A 16,546-nucleotide genomic window follows, 5' to 3' on the forward strand; every position below is an offset into this window, starting at 1 on the left:
TCACCTCTGGGGTTTGATGAATTCTAAGTGGGTCAGGTCAGGTCCATGTTCCATCATAAAGCCGAGTTACGTTGCACCTGAGTCAATTACAAATAAAATCAGTAGGGCATGTTCACCTCTGGGGTTTGATGAATTCTAAGTGGGTCAGGTCAGGTCTGGTCTGGCCACAGGGTAATGGGTGTCACAGGTTGGGTTCGTGCCAGAACACTCGGCCCATTTAGTCAATGGGCTGGGCTCCTGGTGACTCTGAGCTGACAGGTTGGTCAAGTTTGATCTGCACTCTGCAGTCAAAGTGGGATGGCTCCCCTTTCACATAATGAAAGAAATCCAGTTAACATACATGTGAAACAAATCCACTGCCAAATAGCCTCGGCTATCTCTACTAAAGGAGGTATATCAAACAGCTCTATACAATTTCAAAAGTACCCAAACGACATGATGTCATCCATAATCTCAAGTTCTTCTGCAGTATGTTTTCAATCTGTTCTGCCTACATGCTATGGAAGCAATTCGTGTGTGATTTGAATACAGGCGACGTAAACTGATCATGAAAACAGGAATGACCAGTTTGGTTGCCACTTAATTTTTGAGTTCATCTCATTTTATTTAATCCTAATTATGCATTAGATATCTTTTTTTCAGGGGGCATGGATTAAAAAGATACCAACAATCTATATAAACTGTGATCTCTAATATGTTATTGGTATTAACTAAAATGAGATTAAATCATTTCTAAGTGGCATCCAAAAATGGCCTAAGATTTTCAACAGAATCATACCTGCTAAATTCCATGCCTCGTGTCATTATTATTATTATTATTTTTCTTTCTTTTTCCCTTCTTTATTTATTGTGATGGTAGCTTGATGAGGGAAAGAATGTGTAGGGCAATATGTGCAGATGCATCCGGCCGTGCAGCCTTCATAGCCTTCTCACACATCTCTGCCATCAGAATATCTTCACCTGCACAAGGGTGAGAAAAGCCAGAAATCATTGAGAAGTTATAATAATTTCTGCTAGACTTTTCAAATTTACAGTGTTGCATTCTGATTCAAATCCAGAACTCCCTCACCGTACATGTGGTAAACATGTATGGTAATTGGGACCTGCTGATAACACGAGCAAGCAGGTGGACAGTCTATACAAAAAATCAAAGCGATTGGAAAACTCTGACCATTCATTTTTCAATGGGGACAGTTGGCCCTGTTTAAATCAATCCAAACATTTTTCAGGGTTGCCACCAATCAAACGGTTACTGTAGTCTAAGCCAATTAATATCAGGATATGGCCCATCCAAGTGGTGTACTACAATAGTCCTGAACACCGTAGATCAGTGCCACTTGTACAACATAGAAGCCTTCTTATGCATACCATGGAACTCCACGACGCACATGCATGGCACAGTAGCATCCCTCATTACTTGACTCGCATTGAGTACCTTAAAAAGGTGGAGTAGAGAACATACCACCATTGGACTTTTACTTTAAACACAACCAATCATATTTTAACAATAGTTTCCTTTTAAAAAAACGCAATTGACAGTATTCCAAAAATCCCTTGCTAATAGATTATAGGCAATATCATTCATGTTATAATGACTTGATTTTGCCCAGCTCATTAGATAGGCAGCAGGACATTGAACTTTCCTACGCAATCATTAGATAGCCAGCCACAAATAGCTGATGATGGCTATGATGACGGCGACAACCACCACAACTTAATTTTAAGTTCTTCTTAAAAAGAGAATACTTACAAGGTCATAAAAGTCAATGCTTTTGCAACATTTCACTATCATTTTATAAATCTTAAGGAAAGGAGAAGAATGAGGAAGAAAAAATAGAGAAGACAGAGAAACTTGTAAAAGGGAGAAGTGATTAGGGTGTAAGTTACAACCCTATTCACAACTTACTAACAAAAGCAAAGATAGAAATGTCCTTAAGCAATCTCATCATTGCATGCACGGGCGTGCGCACATACCCACACGCACGCAGGCGCACACACAATATATATATAGAAATCAGTGTTTTAAATAGTGAATGCTGTGTAGCATGGCATTCACCCCTTTAAAGTGTGAGTACAAGTTACATAACTTGTAGCATACGCTACAGGGTACTTCTAAATTTTTAATATAAGGTCGTGCTTGATTAAACCAAATGTAACAAATCATTGAAAACATTAATTAATTTTAACGTTTTGTGAAAAATAACTTGTAATGTAAGCTACATAGCATGTAATTAGTGTGTAGCATTGGCTGCATGTGACCTAAGTGAGCTACATAGTGTGAAGGCTAAGCTACGCTACATAGCGTAAGCGACAAGCTCCATAGAATAAGCTATTTAAAACACTGCCATATACCAACTAAAGCACCACCATACATGGAAGTATTGTCACCCGTACACAGATGGACATATAAACTGGTGCATGGATATCAACCCAACTTGTCTAAACCAAAGAGCCAAAACCTGCAAATAGCTCTAGTAAAGTATTGGTAACTTGATCAGTGGACTTTTTCCTTCTTTTTTATTATTTAGGGAATAACGAAGACTGAACTAAAATAAGAAGGGAGAAGCAATGTGGACTTTGACGTATTGAGTTTGGATTTGATTGACTTTCTTTGCTATGAATCTACTTCAATGTGATTAGTTCTTCATGAAATACTGGATTCCAAGCAATATGGATAGCTTCTTGACTGTCACAAAATAAGGTCAAATAAGGTCATGAGAGAAGTTCTGACCAAGCTCTGTTATCAATGATTAAATCCAAATAAACTTTCTTTTAGTATGCGCCATAGCGGTCGTGTTGGCACTGATACCAGTCAATGTGACTCCTTTTTTTAAACATACCAGTTCACCCATCTATTGCACAGCGAGGAGGGATGATACAACCGTATCATAATAGCTTTAAATCAGGATTCACTCTACCCTTAACGAGAAAAATGTGTAGTGAATATTTTTTTTTAAAAAATTGTGAAGGGAGAAGGTTTGTTGTATGAGGATGTGCTTTCACGTGCTTCTTCTCCAGTTTCCTCATGATGCAACCTTGCAAAAGCTCATAGTTCTGGATTGATGGATGCTTGAATCTCTCTGCTTCAATGCTTGATCTCTCAACTGTTTATTCTTGTTAATTTTCTCTATTTGTTCACGCTTGTAGATGCAAATTGTGGCCTTTTAAGAGCCTCTTGAAGATCGGTGGTTGGAGGAAGCAGGAGCAAAAATGGCAACAAACATGACCATTGTCTCCAACTTCCCGGAGAAGGTGGCACGTTCCGGTGCTATTGATTGGGTCAACTAGGAGCTGGAATCAGGATCTGGAACTAGGTTCAGCAAAGACGAGAAAATGTGTTGCGGCAAATCTGGAAGCCAGAACCAAGCTTGGCTGGTTCCTAGAACCAGGGGCTTGGTTGGTTCTTGGAATCTTGTAACCAAGGCTGGGCCTGGTTGGTTTCTAAAACTATACAACTCATATATGGCAATGCAATTCCACCCAGTACTGATCCCAACCCAACTATTACATGCATAGCCTAAAGGGTGAGCAAGCAGAGTAGGGTCATGCAAGGGCAACTGCCATGTGAACCCTTATGCACGAAGCATTGACACACCAAAAAGGCATGCTCAAGTGGTTGGCTACTCAAAATAGCAAGAGACCCACCAATACATGACTACCAACATGATTCACATGCCAACACGGTCAGGCCCCCTTGCTGCACCATAGTGCAACTATTGCCCATTACCCACAAAGGGGACTTCGTGAACAGCTGATGTCTATAGCATATGGTTCCAGTTCCACACAACTCAAGCCCATTGCATAACAAATAATCATACAGATAATCATGTTAGGATATGGCAAGTTGAATTTGTTGCCCAATTGGTACAATTCACCATAAATTATAAATAACTAACACCTCTGGAGTTTAAAAATTCTCATTAATCTGGATTTCAAGTCTTATGAAAGGGTTGTCCCTTATCCTTACCCATATATGAGTGTCCAAGTATCCAACTTGAGCACTCTTGTTTTCCTAAGGGTCCAAGTAACACGAATGATCTTGTATAAATTTCAGCATAACATTGAGTCACACATGGAAATGATGAAAGCAAAGGAAGTTCCAAGAATAAATTTCATGAAATGAATGAAAATTATAATCGCTATGCTAAGTAGGACACCCTTCTCCAGAAATTGAGGTTGCCCACTTCAGAGGGCTTGAACATGCACGCAATGAGCCCTGATAAGGGGACTTGCACAAGTGATATGGTGAAGGGGCTTCCCCACACGTGCTGTAGAAAAAGTGTGAGAGATCCAGGTCATTTATCAAGCGGTGGCCACCTTGTACATGCCTGGCCCAAGAGTCAGACTGATCCACTCATGAGGTCAATCAAACTTGTATGACACAATTTGATGATACTAAAATAGACAATGAGCAATGACCCAAATTCAATGTATGCTTGTCACCCACCTGATGAGCGGACCACCTAAATTTTGGGCAGTGGAGTGTTTACTGCAAACCCTACTTGATGAGTGGCCAAACATCTCATGCATCCATGTTTGCAAGTGTGCGATACAGCCCCTTCTCCATCTCACTTGTACAGGTCCTGTTGGCATTCACTTGCGGGCCATTGGTACATACTAGGAAGAGAGGAATTACAAAGATGCACTTAGGTCCATAGTTTAAGAAACCTTTGTCCTACAACTTTGAATGAGATTTGACATATCACCAAACAAAGTTAAGAATCTCAGGTAGTCAACTTTCAGACATGATCAACGCTTGTTGAGAGAAGCAAGAGATTTCACATACCTAAGATCTCATCAATTGCATTTAAAAGAGTAGTTGAGTCAAGTTCATCTTCTGTTAGAACCCTTGAACCTGCTATGCTTGCCATAATGGATGCATTTCTTGTTTGATGACCTTCTGTGACATTTGGTGATGGTATCTACAATGATTATGAAAAATCTAATAATTAGATTACACAAATAATGACTCCAACATAGAGAAAAAAGGCCAATTAGAAAAAGAGAACTTGTATCCAATTAGAGAGAGACAGCTTGCACTACAAGATTTAGTGTAAAATGGTCATTTCATTTCATCTATTACACACAACACTTAAATAGTAGACTAGTTTTACACTATCTTTTCTTTATATTAGCAACAACACAAATTTTACCGAAAAAGAGATGGGATAGAACGAGCCATCAAGACAACGGATAAGAATCACCAATACAAAGCAAAATTCTAGTACAACTCAGCTAAGGAATGAGCTACAAAATTGACTTCCCTTAAAGCATGGTTAAAATCTCTACGAGGATGAGGTGTGCAATCTTAAATCATTTAAAATTAACACTAAAACTCACAACTGTGTAACTACTAGACAACCAAGCGATTGCATTTCATGAATCACCTTAATTAATGCCCACCAACTTGAGCGGAGAAGATTTCCACACTAGTTTTGATCAACACGAGTTTGGCTCCATTCAAATTATCATTCTTGCTAGAGTAGCGACGAGGACATCACTTCCCGTACACTTTTGCGTACATATCAGAGGAGGAGGCGGGCCATACTGATTTCCCTGTGGCTAAGCGAGTATCTGTGATCGTGGTGAAGACCCATGTGCATGTGCGGGCATTTGGAAGACCCCACATTGGGAAGATGCACATGGGCTGCTTTATGGAGTGATCCAGATCGTTGGATCAGAGGGACGTGAAGATCAGGCCGTTGGATCACGTGACCGGGTCATTGATCGTGGAGCATCCACACTAGTTTTTCTTAGATTTTATCAGCTTATAGGATTTAGTTTTGTTTATGTTATGTTTTGACACCATTAGGAGTGTTTTTAGTTGATTTTAGTTAGATTAGGGTTATTTTCATCAAATTTCACAAAACATGGTGTTTATTGTAATTTTCGAACTTTCTTGAAGCTATAAAAGAAGATGGGCGTGTGACCCTCTCCCTCATTGGATTTTTTGATTAAAAAAAAGAAGAAAAAAGCTCTTGCTTTCTTCTTCCATCTTCACGCAATTTGAAGATACTTCCATGCGATTTGGAAGGGAGATTGGTGCGAAGCTAATCTTCATCAACGGAGGTGCGAGGTCTTCATCTATCCCCACACTATCTTCTCTCTTCTCCTCCATCAAGGTATTTTCTTCGAATTCTTTGATTCTCTCATCCTAAGCCTTCATCTTTTTATAAATCCATCTTTCCTTTACCTTTATTCCATTCTCAAAACTCTAACCCTAAACCTAAAATCCCTAATTTTCCTACTTTCCCAAATTACCTAAACCCTAATTTTGACCATAAGTTGTATTAGGCCTTCTACTTTGAAATAGACTATATCTTATGCTAATTAGATGTCCTTACATCCATTAGATACTAGTTTCGTTTTGTTTAATGATCTTGTGAGATGATGTTGGTAACTTAGGCTAGGATCATGCATGATGTTCTTTTAGTTTTCACGGGTTTCATGATGATTATAGCAATACTTGTGTTTTTTTTTTTTTAAAATTTATTATTATTATCTTAATTCTGCTACTTGATCTCACATCTTATTCGGTCCGGCGTCAAGTAGACAAGGTCAATTTAATGGCTCTGCTGTCGACATCGTATTTCACTTACTACAAAACTAAAGCACATTTTCATATGTTATTTCAATTTCAAAATGATCTAATCCATGCAATAAAGTCCAGTGTCAAAAAGCAAGTGCAAATTATCAGTGATGAAATAAGAATATATATTGGGATTTATTGGAAATATCTAATTCTGACATTTCCAGCACTTTTTTGTTGGAGAGAAAATAACCTTTTCCATTTGATGAGCCCTTTAACTTAATGCTCGAATGGTGCCACAATAGATGGAGCATTTGGGTGGCTCAAATGGTGCCACAAAACAAAGGATGATGGGGCATTTAGGTATCCTCCTTCCCTATGAATTTATTTCAAAATTTCCCAACAACAATTAATGGCAATTTGTGGATCATTAAATGCTTCCACAAATGATGGGGTGCCTAGGTTGCAAATTTGGTACCTTGTGGACTGCCTGCTCACCACTTCTCTACCCTACCGAGAACTCTCCATAAGGACTTGGTTTAACTAATGGTTAAACATATGCTATTTTGGGAAGCTAGCCATATGCTTTCTGGTGAATAACGTAGCCATGGTTTTGAAAATCATTTACGATACAGCTGTACTCATAGATTTGATATTGGTATCATATAGTATCCTGTACTATCAAAAACGATATGGGATAATGGGTCAAGTCAGCCCACCCCAAAAAAGCTTGAGTCCTATTGGCATTGAAAAAAGCTCAATATGGCCATGATGGCCCAAATTATTATTATTATTATTATTCATAATCCTGTACTATCAGAAACAATATGGGATACTGGGTCAAGTCAGCCCACCCCGAAAAAGCTTGGGTCACATTGGCACAGAAAAAAGCCCAATATGGCCTTAAAGGCCCAAATTAAATTCTTTTTTTTTTTTTTTTTAAATTTAAAATTTTTTTTTCAACCTTGGAGGCAGCTTAGAAAATCATTTTAGACTAAATCTAGGTCATTTTTTGGGATCAAAACTTGTTGTCTTCCAATGTAATGGGCATTAATTCACCAAATCATGCTTGATTTATGTTCAATTAAGGTCCATTTGGTTGACTTTCGACAAGTCAAGCAAACATACAACATTCTTAACAAAGAATTGTCTAATATAACATTTTATACATGTCTAAGATACAAAAACGATAAATAGTTGAATATCTCATTTCTCCCCCCTTTTCTAAAGTTTTCTTTAATTATTGGCTTTAAAAATGTTGACTGATACGGGCAATACAGTGATAAGGACCAATATGGATATGTAACACCTGTAAAATATCGTTTTCTAGTTCAGCCGATATGCCTCTTGATACCAATATTCAAAATGAAGGCTAAATCGTCCGCATCTTTTTTCCTTTTTCCTTGTTTGTTTGTTTGTTTTGTTTTGTTTTTTTTTTTTTTTTTTGAGTGGGTGCGAAAATTAATTGAAAGAAAGGCCCAAGGCCCAGGTTCCAATGAGAACAACTGGAAACAGGGGAACACCAGCCTACCCTCAGTTAAAAGAAGTGTTTAACCAAAGGAGAGGCACAAGGATCACCGCACCAGATTGCGCTACTCGATCCCTATCTCACTAGCAGATACCCCACTAGTTCTCAGAGATTGTACCACCCATTTGATTGCCAAGCCTCTTATTTTATCGGCCATATCATGACTACATCAACCACCTAGGTCATGTGATATGGTTCACCAGTCTATTTATTCCAAAGGGGCTGTAAAGACAAATACAGGCTGATACACCTCATATTGGCACCAATATGGCTGCTACAACCATAAAGGGCTCATCTAAAAAAAAATAAACTTTTCTCCTTTTTCTTTTGTTCATTTCAACTGTGAAGGAAGCTTTAGAACTCATTTTGTACTAGATTCAGGTTTATTTTAGCAATCAAAACACAAGATTTGAGTGAAACTATGAATTGAAGCGAAATGAAACAATTTGGGAAAATTTAGAAGAATAAGAAAACTAGTGTTGTTTTCATCTTCTTTTGTTGTATTTCAATATAACGGGCCCTAATCTATCCCAATCCATACAACCATGCTTCATTTTTGTTCGATTTCGGCCTATTGGGTTGACTTTCCTCAGGTCAAGATGACAAACAACATTCTTATCAAAGAATGGTCTGACGCACCACTGAATACTTACAAACATAATAAAATAAGATAAAAGGGACAGATTCAGTTTCTACATGTTTTTCCTATTTTCTTAATAACTTTTCAAATTTTGGGCAAAGGATTTTTTTTTTTTTTTGGCCAATATGAGTCTGTACCATCAGATTTGAGTCCAATACGCCCCATATTATATCATTTTAGGTGCCTGCAATATGCCGACCAATAACATTATTTAAAACCTCGAGTGGCCAATCCAAAAGAAGCTCAAATGAGCATATCTAATCCCCATGATTTCTTAAAAAGGACAGTTCCATGCCACTTAATGGCATAAACTATAAATAGCCTACAACATTATGCTCAAATCAAAATCAAAATCTGCTCACATATACAATTCATCATATCTTCTTCTTTTTTTTTACACATGCACTCACACCCCACACACACTCACACCACAGTGGGATTTCACCACAATGGGTACTCGAACCCATGAGCTCATGTTGAAACTCTTGTGAGTCTTGCCACTAAGGCATGAGTAAGGACTCAAATATCTTGAATTTATTATTATCACTAAAAACACCAGTCATCCACATGCTCTAGAATAGGAAGAAAAGGATAAAACGTAAGTGTTGTTTATAGAATGCACAGACTACCAGAATAGATGGCTTCCCAGTGGCCAAGATCTCAGAGCAAGTCATTGCACCAGCTCTAGAAACAACAAGGTCTGCAGCTGCATACGCCAGATCCATTGTGTGCAAGAACCTACACAATTAGAAAGTAAATTAAGATATTCTTCTAAAATGAAAAGTTGCAAAACTACCAAAAAAAACCAATCCGCTACTGAATACAAGAGATGAACCTCAATCATTTTTAACCAAGGTGAAGTATACAATCAATGTTTATTATAGAACAAAAGTTCTCTCCTAATTCTACACTTTTAAAAGATCTAGAAGTAAACAGTCCTCTGAAGATATAAATTTGTAACATTTTGAAATAGAAATGATGTGAAGATAGACCAAAAAATAAAATAAAATGAATCCCCATCATTGTATTTCCAATGAATACTTGAGCCAAAAAAACAAATAATGGACAGACATAGCAACATGCCAAAAGTTGAAGCACATGGTGTGACTCATGAGCTAAGCTTGCAGGTATAGAAAGACAGTTAAAATAGACCAAACCAACAACCCCATAAATGTGAGTCTATATCATCTATTAGCCTCCTTATGGACATGATTAAATGCTGATAGAGCATTCAATAGTGACCTGATAGAACATCGGAGAAACAAGCTGATCACCCTAAAACAAGGGTCCCACCCAACTTATACCATTTTACAACTGTAAGAGAATCACTTAGAACTTACAAGCAGAAAAGGCCTAAACAATACCACTTGCACAATAAAACTGATCTGTCGGTGGGATACAGGGATACTCAAACACTGAACAAAAAAAAAAAAAAAAAAAGGAGAAAAGAAAAAGGGATTGAACTCAACACACCTAAAGGGAGCTAATGAAGTATTGGAAATTAAATCCAACTTCCACAGACAGATTTCCAAGCATCGCAGAAAGCGGAGCTAGACAGCTATTCAAATGGAATCTGGAGAGTAAGGATGTAGCTGTTCAGATTTAGGACTAGGATTTGTTCAACAGAATGAGGGAACACTTGGATTTTCCTATAATGACTCATATAATTCAGATAGTGGGTGAGTGGGATCATGTCTGGAATCAATACAGTCATATAAACAAATTCATATGGTAATTTATATGTGAAAATGATGAATGACCTGGCCTTAATGTGTCACTATGGTGTTCCATCCCCTCCCTCAACAATATTTCACTTTACCTATAAATAATAATAATAATAAGATCATCATTATCATCATCCTCTTTGCCTTGTCACTGATCATTCCTATCTAAAGCCCTACCGCTAGGAAGTGAACAAGCATCATATCCCTTCTCACCACCCCAATCCAAGTCCTTCTCATCTTTACCTCATCCTCTTTTCAGGCACTTCACATTCTTAGGGTCTTTGAGAGTACATTGTGGAAACTGCACTGTGTTTATTTCGTTGAGCATGGCAAGAATATATAGAAAAAATGGGAGTTCTTAACAGATTTACATAAGTCTAGACATATACATATCTATAGTATGTACAATCATACACACGTATCCCATACTCTAACACTCCCCCTCAAGCTGGAGCATGGATATCAATCATGCCTAGCTTGGAATACATATGAAAAAGACAATGATGATCAGCACATGAAACCTCTTCCTCTCACATACAACATGTCTATATACAAGATCTTCAAGTATTGCTTGTCAATAGATTAAGTTTTCGTCGTCCGGTGAATCTTCTCTTCATATAGTAGGCCATCTAAACTCGACAACCACTGAGCCACCAATTGGCCATTCACATGCAACATGCAACACTACACAACAAGTGAGTGAACTACACCCACAATGGTTGAGAATCTTGAGATAGAACTACATCCATAATGGCATGAGAAGGCATGTGTGCAACACTACACAACATGTGAGTGAACTACACCACCAATGGATAACCATGGCTTAATAAACGATGAACAAAAAAGGTAAGCTTGAGTGCTATCTTGAGAGCACCATAAAATGGAGGTGACAGCAGTAGAGATCTAACAGCAGGCTTAGATGGGTTTTGACATAGCTGTCGAATGCGATGCGTGGGTTAGGTCTGGCATAATTAGAGAGGAAGATTAGGGTTCACCAAAGATGACAAAGCTGCAGGAAGAGAAGAAGCTGTATGTTTTTTTTTCCTGTGCACATGTCAATGACCTGCAAAGCACCACAAGGAAAGGCAAAAACAACATTTCTAATTCTTGTCACTGCGTCCGTGCCCTACTTCCAGATTTGGGCCTGGATATGAATTTGGATCTTGGTGGCGTTGGTGATGGAGAGCACAAGCAAGGTCTAGCGAAATGGTGGTTCTAGATCTGAGGACGTTGGTGATTCTCTAAGAAGCTAGAAAGCTCAGTGGACCAGAACACCTAAGGTAAGAAAATTGAAGAAAAAAGTATATTTCTTTTTGCATGGATTTTAACTACAAATTCATGTTTATGCATGATTCTCATGCACTAACATGGATTTGAGTGAAAAAGCAAGAGATTTGAGAGTCGAAATGGGGAGAAATTGGGGGAATTGAGGAAATCCGATTATCCTCATTTTCTCGCCCATAATAACTAATTGAGGGCCCAATTTTTAATATAATAATAAGAGTCGGCTGATCTATCAACTCATGTAAATTTTTTGACTTTTCGCTGCCATGATCATCCGTCTAAGTTTCGCTGCTGCTCGCACACTTTTGCTGGCCCTAAGCCAAATCTACCCCCCTCTCTGGGTCCAAGATAGTAACACGACTTGTTGCGTCATGCGTATTGCTGGGTCTCCACCTCGACTTCTTCAATGTCCTCTTATACTTGTTTTTCCCTTAGTTTCAACTAAGGCAAAAGCGAGTCCTCCTTATCATAAATGTTGTCTAAGTTTATTGGGTGGAAGTCACCTCCGTCGAGTAGATTCCCCATATGCCTTGCATTCCACAATCTTAGCTTCATGTGGTAGTGTATGTAGACAAGTTGCAATCTATCCATATTGTCTCAACTCTTATATTTCATGAGCATTCTAAACAAATAAAAGTTGGTTGCCACTTCTTCGAGAGAAACTATCATTTGGTTTTATTAGTACTCCACACCTTTCTTCTAAGGATAATTCCCTGATATTTTCACTAAAGCCATTGCTGAGATATACTCGTCTAATATTGTATTCAAGTTGAGTGTGCATGATATCCATGCTCCAATTTGAGGGACAGCGTAATGCAAGGGCATTTTCACACCGGGTTCGAGTGGGGTTGCTTGTAGGATGTAGGGTACACTCGGGGTGAGCGGCTTGTGTGAGGCAGGCCCCACCCATGTGAGGCGGGTGGCTCGTGTGAGGCAGTACCCATGTGATTTGGGGCCCACGAGGAGGGTTCGACCAAGGTCCTAACCCATGAGATGTGGGGCTTGGGATATGAGATAAAGGGATTGATTCGCCATGCTCTAACAGTTCAAGCTTTTAGAGTTAGTGGTTAATTATCCTACATCAAATTGATATCAGAGTGGGAGGTCTCGTATTCGAAACTCCTCACCAGGGGTGATTAATGCAGGGGCATTTTCATACCGGGCTCAAGTGGGGTTGCCTATGGGATGCAGGGGCACACTCGGGGTGGGCGGCCCGTGTGAGGCGGGCCCTGCCTGTGTGAAGGGTACCCATGTGATTTGGGGCCCACGAGGAGGATTTGGCCGAGGTCCTAACCCATGAGATGTGGGGCCTGGGCTATGAGATAAATGGATTGATTCGCCATGCTCTAACAGTTCAAGCTTTTAGAGCTTGTAACAAGTTTACAGGCAACTTCAAGAATCCAAACAGCCCTCAAAAATTTCACCTGTAAACCCCTTACAACTAAAGGATTTTACAGGCATCCAAACAACCCCTAAAACTTATGTTCCATGCTCACTGATTCAAAACCTATATTATATCTTCACTATCAAAAGTTCCACACAAAATACGGGCCAGAGATGGCTGGCCCTTCTATTGTATCTTCTCCAATAATACAAGGGCAACGCCGACCAATGTTTTAAATAGAGAATAGCTTGTAGCATAGTGTTCACCTCTTTGAAGCGTGAGGTGTAAGCTACATAGCGTGCAGCATAAGCTACAAGTTACTTCTAGATTTTTAATCAAGGTTGCATGCGGTTACACCAATTCATGATATTCTGCACCAAATTATACTGATTTATATGAAATTAACAAAATTTCATCATATTTGGTGCAACCAAATGCGGCCTAAAGTAATAGGAAAGGGCCATGATTAAATGTAAAGGTAAAGAAAGAGCAATGAAATTGATTTAATATTGTTACTTATATTATTTTGCTACAAGCATTGAAAAGATTAAGTAATTTCTATTGAAAATAGGAATTTGTAACCAATCATTGAAAACATTGACTTTGATGTTGTAGTAAAAAATAACTTTTAATGTGAGCTATGTAGTGTGTAGCGTAGTCTATGTAGCATGTAGCGTACACGCATTATCATGTAGCGTAGGCTACATGAGACTTAAGCTATTTTCATGAGCTACATAGCGTTAAGGCTAAGATACACTATGTAGTGTAGCGTAGTGTAGCTATTTAAAACATTGGCCGACCTTGGTCGACTAATGCAACCTTCTCGTTCAAATTTTGGTGATAAAACAGTGCAAAATAGATAGAGAAGGGCATATCTATCAATATGCTGGGTCTAGATAGTGGCTCCCATAAGCAACACAAACAGATAACAAAAGGAAAACAAAAGACCTTGACTTACGGCGTCAACAGCAGCCGAGGATGGCACCTCACCAAGCTCTCCATCTCATCAAACGCTTCCACACCGGTCTGCCATATCAAGAACCTCTTCTCATTCTCCGTCAACATCTGACAATACATGTTCAGAACCGCAATGTTGATCGAATTCGCCCCCAAAGACCCACCCAATACCAGCACCACCTCTGCCCCAGCCACCGCAGCCCGCGTGAAGAAATGCAGCCTTGCCACCGCTTTCGATGTGTAAGTACGCAGCGACGCCCGCACCGGGTTCCCACTCAGCACACACTTCTCTCTGGGGAAATACGACGAACACATGTTGAATGCTATAAATATGGTGTCAGCAAAGAGCCCAAGAAGCCGGTTTGCGATCCCAGGCACGGAGTTCTGCTCTTGGATCACGATCTTGATGCCTTGGAGGGCAGCAGCCAGGCACGTGGGGGCCGAGACGTACCCGCCGGTCCCTATAACGATCGCCGGGCGGACGTCGCGCAGCATCTTGTAACTGGCAGCGATGCATTTGAGAAGGTAGAACGGGAAGAGGAGGTTCTGGAGGGAGAGGAGGGGGCGGGCTAGTGCGACAGCAGGGACCGCGACAAAGTCGTATCCGGCGGACGGAACAGAGACGGATTCCATGCCGGATTGGGTCCCAGCGAAGAGGATCTTGACGGTTGGGTCCTTGAGCTTGATGTCATCGGCGATCGCGATGGCCGGGTAGATGTGGCCACCGGTACCGCCGGCAGCGAAGACGACGCAGAGATCATCGGGTGCAGTAGTTGATGAGGAGTGATTCTGGTCCGTTGGATCTAGGGATAGGCAGCAGGAGAGCTTCTAGTGTATGCAGCAAGAGAAAGTAGAGAGTGAGAGTACGAAGAGAAGGGGAAGAGCATTTTCGTAAATTGGACAAGAGAGAGGAAAGAATACCTGCCGTGTAACTGTCGTAGAGGGAGAGATGGGAAGGAGATAGGGGCACTTTCGTGATTTTGCAGAACGATGGGGGTAAAGATGGAGAGAGAGGAGAGTGGTAGTAGCAGCCATGGGAGCTGGTGGAGGTCTGCTTCCGCACGTGCATTTGTATTTTAGAGATAGACTGTTCTAGCAAAGCATCAGAGACAACAGAAGCTCTGTTATGTAGTACGAGGCCGTTTTGTCGTTGTCGGCGTCTCAGGATCTAGAGCCTGTCGATTCCCATGGGGCCCACATGATGAGTAATTCGGTGATCTGCACCGTCCAAGTTGTGAAATCTGTGCTACATGGACCACCGTAAAATAAAATAAAAATAAAAATAAATAAATAAATAAACTTTCCCTGAATGGATGATTATGAGCATCAATGAAAATAATGTTTCTAATAGATCCCGTGCACCTTTAAAAATCAAAGGCTCAGGATCATCTCAGAATGTAGGCCCTAGGGCGTGGCCATGCAAAAGCAAGTTTGAAAGGAACGAGGATTGCATGATGACCCCACCATCAGCCGTTACTCGCACTGCAGGATTATGGAGCCATGTGCCAATGTGGGAGGCAGGCGCCGATTATGACAGGGACTTGGCTGCGACCCGGAACCAGCCCATAGGACCCACTTCAGCCCACTTCAATGTATGCATTGCAAATCCATGCCGTCTATTTATTTTTCCAGCTTATTTGAAGTAGATACTAATTTCATTTGAATGACACCACAGAAAACAGTAGTTATTGACCGTTAAAAAACTTTCGTAAGCTACGAAAGTTTTGGATTGATATTTGGGTTTTCCTTTTACAAAGGAGCCTTTTCATGCCTACTTTACACGGTCATGAGTTTGAGCATCGACTGTGGTTAAAAATCATTGCAGTGTGAGTGGATGGGTGATGGGTGGTGGGGCGTGAGTGCCTGTGTGAATAAAGAAAAAAATAAAAAAGCCGAAAAAACATGGGGTAAGTGAACCTATGGTAAGGTCCTCGCTCATGCCCTGGTGGTAGACCTACAAGAGTTTTTAAAGCATGGGCATTTTCACACCAGGCTCAAGCAAGGTAACCCATGGGATGTGGGGACACACGTGACCCATGTGATTTAGGGCTCACGGGAAAGATCTCGTGTTTGAGACTTCTCACCGGGAGTGATTAATGCACATTTCACACTGAACTCGAATGGGGTAGCATGCGGGATGCGGGGACACACTCAGGGTGGACAGCTCATGTGATTTTGAGCCCACGAGGGAGGTTTGGCCCAGATCCTAACTCATGAGATGTAGGGCCTGAGATATGAGACAAAGGGATTAATTCACCGTACTCTGATAATTCAAGTTTTTAGAAAACACCTGCCATTAAAAACTTTCTAAGGTCTACCGTAATGTATTTTAACCATCCAACTTATTGATAAGGTCAAAAAGACATCAATGAAAAAAAAAAAAATCAACTTAATCCAAAGCATTTATAGCCTATAAAATATTTTTAATGATTAATAAGCATTACTTCCTATGTTGTGTGCCACCTTAAATTTTTATTGTTCCGTTTTTGAGACCAGACAC

The 16,546-nt window shown here is 40.0% G+C and overlaps 1 protein-coding gene across 2 annotated transcripts; it reads right to left on the minus strand.

The window, feature by feature from the left end:
- Window positions 1-441: 441 nt before the first annotated feature.
- LOC131235001 (uncharacterized) lies at window positions 442-15,165 on the minus strand. 2 transcript variants are annotated; one of them, XM_058232051.1, is made up of 5 exons: window positions 14,968-15,165; window positions 14,048-14,871; window positions 9,327-9,435; window positions 4,787-4,922; window positions 442-960 (listed from the first exon to the last, which is right to left on the minus strand). In XM_058232051.1, exons 1-5 carry the CDS (start codon window positions 15,079-15,081, stop codon window positions 845-847), a joined length of 1,299 nt encoding a protein of 432 aa, XP_058088034.1. In that variant the 5' UTR covers window positions 15,082-15,165; the 3' UTR covers window positions 442-844. The 2 variants fall into 2 exon arrangements, with proteins under 2 accessions (XP_058088034.1, XP_058088033.1); XM_058232050.1 differs by having other exon boundaries at window positions 14,048-14,874; window positions 14,968-15,164.
- Window positions 15,166-16,546: the final 1,381 nt, after the last annotated feature.

This window comes from Magnolia sinica, chromosome 19 (assembly GCF_029962835.1).
Source record: "Magnolia sinica isolate HGM2019 chromosome 19, MsV1, whole genome shotgun sequence".
Lineage (NCBI taxonomy): Eukaryota > Viridiplantae > Streptophyta > Magnoliopsida > Magnoliales > Magnoliaceae > Magnolia > Magnolia sinica.